General features: G+C 35.2%; 1 protein-coding gene across 1 annotated transcript; it reads left to right on the plus strand.

The window, feature by feature from the left end:
- The first annotated feature begins 423 nt into the window (after positions 1–423).
- LOC110461473 (coiled-coil domain-containing protein 42 like-2-like) lies at positions 424–11,893 on the plus strand. The gene is made up of 8 exons (XM_021514936.1): positions 424–800; positions 2,993–3,212; positions 5,597–5,754; positions 6,214–6,296; positions 6,707–6,816; positions 8,760–8,930; positions 10,446–10,562; positions 10,767–11,893. The coding sequence occupies exons 1-8, from the start codon at positions 724–726 to the stop codon at positions 10,914–10,916; spliced, it is 1,086 nt and encodes a 361-aa protein (XP_021370611.1). The 5' UTR covers positions 424–723; the 3' UTR covers positions 10,917–11,893.
- The last annotated feature ends 1,291 nt before the right edge of the window (positions 11,894–13,184 follow it).

Here is a 13,184-nt window from a genome sequence, read left to right on the forward strand (position 1 = left end):
GCTATTTTTTTTGTAAAATGTGTCCAGCTGAAATCATAATGATCTCATCCTAGATTGAAATTTGGAGTCCGACATCCAAGAGATCAAATTACCAAGACTACTTTTCCCTTTATTTTTCTGTTGACTGTTAAAGAATCTAGAGATGTAGGCAACATTACTAAAAAAAGATTGACGAGGAAAACATATTTTATGTTTATTATGTTTAACACGGAATTAGATCCAAGTCCGTACGTGGTTTAATAAAATATATCATATAAGAAAATCATTCGTGTTTTGAACAAAATATCGATTATAGAACAAATCTATGTAGAACAATATAATGTATAGAACAAAAAATAGAATGAAGAACAAAGTAGCTGATATCTAACGTAGGATATTAGTAAATTTTACACCGGATATATTCTATACGTTGAACAAAGTACATCTGCATGATTGAAACAGAATATCTGATTTCACAATAAGGAAACTAGGAATGAATAAAGTGTATGGGTCGTGGAGGCGAGTTTTCCCTCCTTGTTCAATATTTAATATGACAATAAATCGAGGGAATAAAAAGCTACCACACGATGACACGACCGCGGCTTTTTGTCAACATGACCACGTGACCATCTCCTAGGTGCCCTCATTTGCATAAAGTTGTTTAGACATGGCGGACGGTGTCGCAGTATACGGTTGAAAGCATATCGAGTTGGTGACATTACCGGTGAAAAGTGCTGGACAAACATGGCTGATACGGGAGGATACAACTTGGATCTTGACAACCAGAAACGCAATGTGTTCGTCACGCAACTCAACGAAAGGTAAGGTTCCGTGAGGACGCTGTGAATACCACGCAATGATAACAGGTGTTTGAATTATAGATGTAGTCAATTACAGGTGTGCATGATAATGGTGTTCGTCACGCACGGGGAGATTCTACCGCTAGATTTCCGTAAACCGTGGCAAGACTGGAATGAAGAGTACATATTTGGTTGATACATTACAGTTTTGACAATTGGTAATAGGTAATCAAAGTGCATTTTAATCAAGAATTAACACCCACCAGCTCTTACTGTTGACAGACCAAAGCAATATAGTTATTTATTCATTTGTATTGATTAGATGTTAACATGCAACATATGTTCCATTCCTCTGTTTAATAAACTCTCTATTACCCGGTAAGATTTATTTAAAATCTTTGGTGTATATGATTAATTACGTACTGTAATCAACCGCATGTACAGTATAACCCCATTATACTGCCACCTTCCGTCAATTGACATATTGGCAGTAATACAAATTTGGCAGTACAACGAGTTCCCACGTTAATTGACAAGTGATCTATGTATCCATGTACATTTACATATGTTTGTTCAGGCGCACATATATGCCACATCTAAACAATGAAAATTCCAACATACATATGCAATTATTATTGTACATAAACATTTTGATACAATAAATAGTTTGCAAATTTAAATTAGCAATAGTAACTGTACGATCATTATGTTGCATGCGAGTAATAAACGTTTGTTGTACTGTAGAGTAGGCCTACCGTTCCGACCAGATTGTCAGTTTCAAGTGCCTTACATATTCACTTACCAAAAAAGTCATCAAGGTTTGTCTGCTTTGCGGTATTATTGACGATATTTATAATTGTCTGTTGCAAGTACAAGCATTTTGGGATGTCAGATTCTGAACTGAAGTTTGAATGTTCAAGAAATTTGATCACAGTCTCGATACCTTGCTTCATCACCAAATCGTTTCAATTTTGTATGTACCTACATAATAAGGTAATTTGATAGTACCGAGATTGGATACATTTAACAGTAGTAACTAGTGATGTCAAAGTTTTTGGGATAAGATGAAAAAAATGAATATAAAAAACACTGCCACAGGTTAAAACAACTTCTTAAATATCTATGGCCATTAATTAGTCCATAATGTGTATTTGTCCCCAGATAAACGATTACCTGTCATCAGCCTCATCAGCGAAATCATCATTACTGCTTCTGTACAGGCACAATTACATTTATTTGATAAATTACTGATTTTCAAGACATGTTCTATTGATTTTGCTTATAATTTTGTCATCATTTTAAAATGCTATTTTGTATTTCCCGATTTTTATTTTATTTTTAAATTCTAGCAGTTAATTATTTGTTGTTCTCATGGAATTAATACTTTTTGTGACTTTGATAAAGAGTTATATTATCCTATAAATCCCCATCACTTTGCAGTTCAGACTGTAGATATATACTGTACACTGGGAATGTTGATCCAGTTGAACTGTTGCCCTCCACGGGTAAAATCCTCATCCTCCAAGATTTAATTTTGCCCTTAACGTGTTGTTCTATTAAATTTTTAAACACTGTATGGAATTAGATATATCAGCATTTTTCTTTGATCAAATACATTTTCTGTACAGAATTAGATATATCAGCATTTTTCATGATCAAATAAATTTTCTGTACAGAATTAGATATATCAGCATTTTTCTTTGATCAAATAAATTTTCTGTACAGAATTAGATATATCAGCATCTTTCGTTGATAATTTTTCTTAGGTTGGTAAGTTTGAACTGTAGAAAAGTTATATATAACAAGTAGGAAGTGTTGATGACTAGTAGGGTACATACTTACATACCTGGTCACCTTCATCAGACAAATCAACAGTGAATTTGTTTTCTTCTTTGGTTTCCTTACCTTTTCCGTGTTCACTAAGTTGGACCCTAAATCGCCTACCAGTTTCTCCGATATAGGGGCATCACAGGTCCTGCATCCAATTTTTTACACACATTCTGCTACAATTTCTTTTGGTGTTCTATCCTTAGAGTGTACAGGGATATTTTGAAGAGTCTTGACAGGCTTCATGGCGACTGGAATTCGCATAGCAGCCAGATGACATGAGCCCATTTTAATATTAATGTTATCCAAATGAAAGAAGGGTACAAGAAAAAAGGTTTGATCACAAAGATGAATCAAAGGAAATTAATGTTTTATTTATATTGCAGAGATGATGAGGATGAGATCACAGCGTTCCCCGTCGTCAAGGAGTCTGGTGACAAACTCATTGAGACGGGGATCAACACACTCCAGAAAACTCTGCTACTCAAGAAACAGGTGGAGGTAGAGGCAGTGGACATGGAGCTGTACGCCAAGCGCCAAGAGTTCAAACACAAAATGGAGCAGTGTGCCCAGCGTCAGATAGACATTCAGAAGCGGCAGCAACAGGTATTGGAGTTTGCACCGTGTACTTGTATAGGAGTCCCTGTAGTTTTACCCCTGTGTCAGTACTTTTAAGTATAGGGGGAGATCCCTGTCTATGACCGATTGACCATTGACGTAAAATGGTAAAAATATATATATGTATATGTAGTTTAAAATGAGTTTCCCACAGCTATTTATCAAAATTATCTCTTGGCTGCAATTGATATGTATTCTTTAACAATATCGGAACGAGAGAATTCTTTGAACTATTTACTTTCGTTGTAGTACAAAACGATCTATTGTCCTATGTAGCACTACTACATTATTAATCAGCACACAAAGTATATTTAATTAAATTATATTTTCCTTCATGATGACACTTCCACTCCGGTACTTTGTGGACATCAAGTTCCTGTAGATTCTATTTCTGACTTGTAAACAATTTTAGAGAGTGTATCGCCCAAATTAATGTAATTAATGTACTACCGTACCAGGTAATAATAAAATAAGACATTCTATTATGTATCTAATTAGGAGGCAATTTTGTGTTAGCTTGCTATGTGAAACAGTGGACCAGCTGGTATACATCAGTTTACTACAATACATTTGATTATTAAGATACCGTGTGACAGTCATGTTCAATGCTTAACACATTAATTACACCATTGTGTTTGGCAGATTCCCAAAGTAAACTGACAGAGAATCAAACACATGCATGTTGATAGCAGGTTTAGATAATGTTGGTTATGTGTTGTGCTGTAGTTCTGTAAGGTTTCATTAAAGGTATTATGCCACTTGAACAACCTGAAGATTTGGCAGCAATTAGTTTTGAGTGCATTTTTACTGTGCATATGAATTTACTTAAGTGCAGTTTAATTTTATTTCAGTATTTGTATGTTTCCATATTTTTTTTTTTTAAAAATCATATGAACTTTTAAATGCAATGTTAAAATGAGAGAACTTGTCTGTTAAATATTTTCAAAAGACTAGACATATTTAAATGAAAATTGCACAACGGCAATAGGGTTTAGACTTGAGAATCAAATGTTGTGTAAAGGAAGAATGAAGTCCCCAGGAGGCAGGGCATAAAATGGGGTAATTTGGGATTTCGAGTATTTCTAACCCTACTCCTCCTAAATATTTGATCATATTTCAACCAAATTTACTTTAAGGCATTCTTAGGACCGGGGAAACAAATGTTGCACAAAGGAAGGGTAATGCTCCACCGAATTAGTGAGAGACAGATTAAATTTCCTAGTCAGAGATACTGGCCCTCTGGGTCTCCATCTGTTGTATTACATTGTAGTCAGGTTCTGCTGTATTATATTGTGTCCTGTGCTGTTGTATAACATTGTATCCTGTGCTGTTGTATTACATTGTATCCTGTGCTGTTATATTACATTGTATCCTATGCTGTTATATTACATTATATCCTATGCTGTTATATTACATTGTGTCCTGTGCTGTTGTATTACATTGTATCCTGTGCTGTTGTATTACATTGTATCCTGTGCTGTTATATTACATTGTATTCTATGCTGTTATATTACATTGTATCCTATGCTGTTATATTACATTGTATCCTATGCTGCTGTATCACATTGTATTCTGTGCTGTTGTGTTAAATCATAGCCAGGTTATGTATTGCATTGTAACCTGGATCCGTTGTTTTACATTATAGCCTGGTTCTGTTGTATAACATTGAAACCATGATGTGTTGTATTACATTATAGCCTGGTTCTGTTGTATTGCATTTTGTATCCTGGATCTGTTGCATTACATTGTAGTCAGGATCTGTTTTATTACAATGTAGCCTTGATCTGTTGCATTACATTGTAGTCAGAATCTGTTGTATTACAATGTAGCCTTGATCTGTTGTATTACATTGTAATTAGGATCTGTTGTATAACATTGTAGTCAAAATCTGTTGTATTACATCGTAGCCTGGTCCTGTATAACATTGTAGCCAGGATCTATTGTAGTACATTGTAGCCTGATTCTGTTGTATTACATTGTAGCCTGGTTATGTTTTATTGTATTGTAGTCAGGATCTGTTGTATTATATTGTAGCTTGGTTATGTTTTATTGTATTGTAGTCAGGATCTGTTGTATTACATTGTAGCCTGGTTATGTTGTATTGTATTGTAGTCAGGATCTGTTGTATTATACTGTAGCCTACTTCTGTTGTATTACATTGTAGCCTGGTTCTGTTGTATTGTAGTCAGGATCTGTGGTATTTTACTGTAGCCTGCTTCTGTTGTATTACATTGTAGCCTGGTTCTGTTGTTTTACATTGTAGCCTGGATCTGTTGTATTACATTATGTGTTGAAATGGTTATCAGGTCTCCCAATGTTACATGTTGTAAAACGTTTTTACTTTTTTAATGTTGATGTTACTTTTTTTTCAGATGAAAGATGAGTTTACCAATTGTGAGAAATACATTAAAGACTATGAAGCAAAGCGGAGGAGAGCCATTCAGAAGTATCAGACAGAGCTGAAACTCAAGGAACAGAAAACCAAGGAGCATGAAATGCTATTACAACAAATGGAAGATTTAAAGAATAGGTATCTCAAACCCTTTTATAAGTTAACGTTTCTTTTTTATGTTTTGTCATTTATTTGATGCATTTGAGATAAGAGGAAATTAAGAATTAATATAACATTGTAATGTTGGAAAATATTAATTTTTGTAGGAGAATGTCAGGATTTTTTGTTACAGGATAATAAAGATTGTGTTAGCTTAGGATATCTTACACATAATATAAAGATATTCTATGATTTTGTTCAACTACATGTATTGGATTGAATATCATTCAAATCATCCTCTTTGTCATTTAATTTTTTTTTAATTTAGATTTTTCAGGATTGAACATTTACTTTCTGTAACAGAATGCAATTGTTCGTTACATCATTGAATATTATTTTTTAAAGATCATTGTCATACTTTTTCCTTTTAATGATCTTGAGAGTGAAGTAAATTCTATGACACTGGTAGATATTAATGTTTTGGTATTTTTGTTTCAGACAAAAGCATTTCGAGCGATCTGTGACGAGATACAAGAAATTTTCAGATTTTTTGATGAGAGTTATAGACATAATGCCAGAAGGTAAGCATACTCTGTATCATACAGATAGTCCCGGTTAATCTATTAAACTTGAACATGTTTGACTACTGTTGCGTTTTGAAAGGATGTCCATCAAATATATTGAATAAAAGGATATTTTCGCCGCAGTTTAACTTTTGCTTTTTTCCGTCTCCCCAATGAGGTCAAACTTATCACGATAGTGAATATTAGATCACAACATAAAATATGTAGAACATTGTAAATATATGTGAAGGGTGAATCTAGCACTAGGCAAACATAGATTTTACTGACCAGTATTTGACGGGGGAATCTTACCCGCTGTACGATATTTAGAAAAGAAGTTCGGTCTCCTGTTAATTCAGCAGGTGTAGAAGCTGAATCTAAGTAAAACCAAAAGGTGTCATGTGTTATTTGACCTTTTATTTTTGAAGATTACATTCCTACCACTGACGACAAGGTGAAAGGCCTGATGATGAGACATCGGACATTAAGCGAGTCCAGCAATGCTCTCATCGATAAACTTGAGTCTACTGGTGATGAGGTAGGTCATCATGCTGTCCTGAGTGTAAAACTTTTATGGATAGGCTGAAATATGCTAGGTCACCATGTATACATGTTGGCCTGAGTGTAAAGCTTTCATAGATAGGCTAAAGTATACTAGGTCACCATGGATACATGTTGTTCTGAGTGTAAAGCTTTTATGGATAGGCTGAAATATGCTAGGTCACCATGGATACATGTTGGCCTGAATGTAAAGCTTTCATATGTAAATATGTAACCCTGGATAAATAAAAGATATTATTATTATTATTATTATTATTTCATAGATAGGCTAAAGTATACTGGTCACCATGGATACATGTTGTCCTGAGTGTAAAGCTTTCATGGATAGGCTGAAGTATGCTAGGTCACCATGGATACATGTTGTCCTGAGTGTAAAGCTTTCATAGATAGGCTGAAGTATGTAAGGTCACCATGGATACATGTTGTCCTGAGTGTAAAGCTTTCATAGATAGGCTAAAGTATGCTAGGTCACCATTGATACATGTTGTCCTCAGTGTAAAGCTTTCATGGATAGGCTGAAGTATGCTAGGTCACCATGGATACATGTTGTCCTGAGGGTAAAGCTTTCATGGATAGGCTGAAGTATGCTATGTCACCATGGATACATGTTGTCCTGAGTGTAAAGCTTTCAAAGATAGGCTAAAGTATACTGGTCACCATGGATACATGTTGTCCTGAGTGTAAAGCTTTCATAGATAGACTGAAGAATGCTACGTCGCCATGGATTCATGTTGTCCTGAGTGTAAAGCTTTCATGGATAGTCTGAAGTATGCTAGGTCACCATGGATACATGTTGTCCTCAGTGTAAAGCTTTCATGGATAGGCCGAAGTATGCTAGGTCACCATGGATACATGTTGTCCTGAGTGTAAAGATTTCATAGATAGACTGAAGTATGCTAGGTCACCATGGATAGATGTTGTACTGAGGGTAAAGCTTTCATGGATAGGCTGAAGTATGCTAGGTTACCATGGATACATGTTGTCCTGAGTGTAAAGATTTCATAGATAGACTGAAGTATGCTAGGTCACCATGGATAGATGTTGTCCTGAGGGTAAAGCTTTCATGGATAGACTGAAGTATGTTAGGTCACCATGGATACATGCTGTCCTGAGTGTAAAGCTTTCATAGATAGACTGAAGTATGCTAGGTCACCATGGATACATGTTGTCCTCAGTGTAAAGCTTTCATAGATAGGCTAAAGTATGCTAGGTCACCATCGATACATGTTGTCCTCAGTGTAAAGCTTTCATGGATAGGCCGAAGTATGCTAGGTCACCATGGATACATGTTGTCCTCAGTGTAAAGCTTTCATAGATAGGCTAAAGTATGCTAGGTCACCATCGATACATGTTGTCCTCAGTGTAAAGCTTTCATGGATAGGCTGAAGTGTGCTAGGTCACCATGGATACATGTTGTCCTGAGGGTAAAGCTTTCATGGATAGACTGAAGTATGTTAGGTCACCATGGATACGTGTTGTCCTGAGTGTAAAGCTTTCATAGATAGACTGAAGAATGCTACGTCACCATGGATTCATGTTGTCCTGAGTGTAAAGCTTTCATGGATAGACTGAAGAATGCTACGTCACCATGGATTCATGTTGTCCTGAGTGTAAAGCTTTCATGGATAGTCTGAAGTATGCTAGGTCACCATGGATACATGTTGTCCTGAGTGTAAAGCTTTCATAGATAGACTGAAGAATGCTACGTCACCATGGATTCATGTTGTCCTGAGTGTAAAGCTTTCATGGATAGGCTGAAGTATGCTAGGTCACCATGGATAGATGTTGTACTGAGGGTAAAGCTTTCATGGATAGGCTGAAGTATGCTAGGTCACCATGGATACTATCTGTCCTCAATGAAGTTGGTTGGCCAAGCCTTGATACTTGTTCATTAAGAAGTGTGTTTTGAATTGTTTTCAGATGAAAGACCTGAGACAGGAATTGGACAAAATAAAGGGAGAGCACTCAAACATGAAGATGTCAATCAACGGCAAATTGGCTCAACTACAGCACAAACATGAACATCAAGAAGAGAGCAACAAGCAAAGTGAGCAACATTTTGCTGCTAACAAGGGAAATATGAGGTCAAAGGTGAGGCTCTATTTTATTTCTTAATCATTGTTCAGGTATATAACCAAATGAGTTTAAAACAAAAGAGTTACTTGGTTTTTGACAGCGTCATATAGGTGTGTAGATGTGTCTAATTCATCGCTGTTTCTAATTATGACCTAACATTTAAACCACAGAGCATCATATCATTTCACAAAACCCCCCAAAAACACCACTGCAATGTGTGACAGGAGAATTACTGAACTCTTGTTTTTCACTTTTGGTCACAACTAATCATGTGTATCGACTGATCAAGCGTTAATTGGTGTTGTTAGTTACACTGAATCTGTAAGTAACACAGAGCCTTTTTAAGTTACATTGATGTTATGCTGACATTAGTTACAAATTGATGTTACACTGACATTAGTTACATTGATGTTATGCTGACATTATTTACATTGATATTTGTTACTTTGATGTTACACTGACATTAGTTAAATTGATGTTACACGGACATTAGTTACATTGATGTTATGCTGACATTAGTTACATTGATGTTATGCTGACATTAGTTACATTGATGTTACACTGACATTAGTTACATTGATGTTACACTGACATTTGTTACACTGATGTTGTTAAGTAAACACTGACCTTGTTTTAGTTAGGCTAACATTTGTATTTACACTGGTGTTACACTGACATTAGTTACATTGATGTTACACTGACATTAGTTACATTGATGTTACACTGACATTAGTTACACTGGTGTTACACTGACATTAGTTACATTGATGTTACACTGACATTAGTTACATTGATGTTACACTGACATTAGTTACATTGATGTTACACTGACATTAGTTACACTGGTGTTACACTGACATTAGTTACATTGATGTTACACTGACATTAGTTACATTGATGTTACACTGACATTAGTTACATTGATGTTACACTGACATTAGTTACATTGATGTTACACTGACATTAGTTACATTGATGTTACACTGACATTAGTTACATTGATGTTACACTGACATTAGTTACATTGATGTTACACTGACATTAGTTACATTGATGTTACACTGATGTTACACTGACATTTGTTACACTGATGTTGTTAAGTAAACACTAACCTTGTTTTAGTTAGGCTAACATTTGTATTTACACTGGTGTTACACTGACATTAGTTACATTGACATTATACTGACATTAGTTACATTGATGTTACACTGACATTAGTTACATTGATGTTACACTGATGTTACACTAACATTTGTTACATTGACATTATACTGACATTAGTTACATTGACATTATACTGACATTAGTTACATTGACATTATACTGACATTAGTTACATTGATGTTACACTGACATTTGTTACATTGATGTTACACTGACATTAGTTACATTGATGTTACACTGACATTAGTTACATTGATGTTACACTGATGTTACACTGACATTTGTTACACTGATGTTGTTAAGTAAACACTGACCGTGTTTTAGTTAGGCTAACATTTGTATTTACACTGATGATGTATATAACAGAGAACAGAGTTTGGAGTGATCATGATGGCTATAGACAATATAGCAGAGAAGTGCCTTAAAGCCCTCGATCCAACAGTGGAGGGGCTCAATTTGGAGCAGAAACTCAAAAAGATTGGGGTAAGGTTCATTCAAAGAAAAAACATAGAACTTGGATAAATGATTTAATCACTAGCAACGAAAAAAGTTTTATAATTAACCTCATTTCTGATGAAAAAAAGGGATCAGGTTGAAAAAATAGTTAAATAGAATTGAGAGTATACAAGATTATAGTTTGCATCATGATCCGACAGCCTTACAATTGTAGCTGTGTTTTGTATACAGGATCATGTGGTGGAGCGGGAAGACGTGGCCCGCATGGCCACGCCCAGTGACTCAACCACAGTGAAGGAGAGCAGCAGAGGCAACAGTGCAGACCTCCAAAAGTCTAAAGCCAAGAAAAAAGTACAGGTCGTCGTAACTGGTCCTTCTTGATAGAATAAATCCTAGCTTGTTTACTCCTGTTAAAGATGTGGTGCGATTCAAGTTGTTTTATTGGCCAGCCATGTATAAATTACGTAGAATATTATCAGCAAAACAAGGTGTACATATCTTATGGAAGGAGATGTGGTGAGGGCATAACCTGTGTATATCGACACCTTCCTTAGACTGTATCATTGTACCTGCTAATGCTTGCGGTGTTCACGGCGAAACAAGTACCATTAATCATGATTCACGGCAAAACAAGTACCATTAATTATGTTTCATGGCGAAACAAGTACCATTAACCATGATTGAAATTGAATACATACAGCGATACATGTATTGTAATGGATAATACAGCGATACATGTATTGTAATGGATTATACCATGATACATGTATTGTAATGGATAATACCATGATACACGTATTGTAATGGATTATACAATGATACACGTATTGTAAAGGATTATACAATGATACACGTATTGTAATGGATTATACCATGATACATGTATTGTAATGGATTATACCATGATACATGTATTGTAAAGGATTATACAGTGATAGATGTTTTGTAATGGATTATACCATGATACATGTATTGTAATATGGATTAACAACTGCATCGGTTTGTGTTTTGCCAAAGTAAATATCCACAAATAGGTATATGTATGCATCTAAAAAAATCAAAACAATTTTAGCTATGTGAAATTCAAAATCTTTTAAGTAGTAATCCAAAGATAGATCATCTTCAAAAACTGAAATTGTAGAAGTTGTAAGCATGTACTTTGTTTAGCCAGACAATAAATATTGATGTCATATAGAGCTAGTTATAGGTCTCCCTTACAAACGGGAAGGATAGGGTAAGATTAAATTGTGTGTATAAGTTATGATTGTAATTTACGAGAACGACGATACGAAAGGTTGATATGGATGCTATCAGGGTACCACAGCTAGAACTTTTTTTCAGAAAATAGTTGTGGGGTGGGGGTGGGGGCCGGGGCAGGGTGGGGCCGGGCGAGGTGGGGCAGGGTGGGGCGGTGTGGGGTTGGTTTGGAGTAATTACACAATAAATGTACTGATCTCAGGTGATACCTCCGACACCTCTGACACTAAATAATGATTGCTTTTAAACTTTACATTGATGGTGATCACCTTTGAAGGAACATTCCTTTTTGTTTTTGGAGGTGATGGGATCGGAATGTCTAAAAAAGAGAGGGAACTAAAACTGAATAGTTTAAAAGAATTAATTGAGTAAAAGATAGGAAGTGGACAAAAGGGGAGAGTGATACATAAGTAGGAAGTCAGGGAGAAATTTAAAAGTTGTTTGTCTCCCCAGCATTATCTCTGGTGCAGGTAAAAATGATCATACCTGTCACCATGTTACTACACAAGTCCTTTGTTAAACAATTTTGTTAGTATCGTTTGTGTGCGAATAATTATTTGTGTTCACATAATTTTCTACAGAGCAGCTTTCAATGTAATTCAGCGACATACTTTAAAGTAAATGTTTGTAGAAGTTATGACTTCCACAATATTTGCAGCAGTGGTTTAGACATGACATTTTTACATAATGGACTTATCCAGGTCTGATCAGGTTTCAGCACAAATCTTTTTATTGTTTTCATTGTATGTCACAAAAAATTGGAATTGTATATCATAAATCACATTTCACAGAAATTTTGCAAATCAGTACCCAATATATCACTGTTGGAGAATTTATGTAATATATGTAGCAAATGTTGTGTTAGTGTACATGTAAGTTGTAGATTCCTTGGTATGTTTTATCATTGTGAATTAGTAAATCATATTTTCATGAAGATATTAATTGAACATAAGGGGAGACAACTGTCCATCCTCGTTTCATTGCTGTTGATTTAAGTGATAATTGAGTGTTTGTAAAAAATATCAGCTGATGTCAGAAAGTGACTGTTCCCGATTTTGAAGGTTCTACTTGTAGGTGTTATTACGGTTTTCTGGTTTTCTATTCCTCTGAAATAACTTAAGATACCGGCTGTATTACCTTGTGTAAGGAGCTGTAAATCATTAACCTTGCCAAACTACTGTCAAACGAAAACTTGTCATTTACCTTACTGAACGAAATAAATAATCTTGTTTAATTATTAAGTCTTCTTTATCATTTGCAAAAACCAGTTTAACAGATTTATCAAATATAGATCTGTGATTGTACAATCGATAGCATATATACAACAACAGACAGTCTGTGTGTGGAAGGAATGGCATATATGCAACAACAGACAGTCTGCGTGTGGCAGGA

This window comes from Mizuhopecten yessoensis, unplaced genomic scaffold (assembly GCF_002113885.1).
Source record: "Mizuhopecten yessoensis strain PY_sf001 unplaced genomic scaffold, ASM211388v2 scaffold10621, whole genome shotgun sequence".
NCBI classification, from domain to species: Eukaryota; Metazoa; Mollusca; class Bivalvia; order Pectinida; family Pectinidae; genus Mizuhopecten; species Mizuhopecten yessoensis.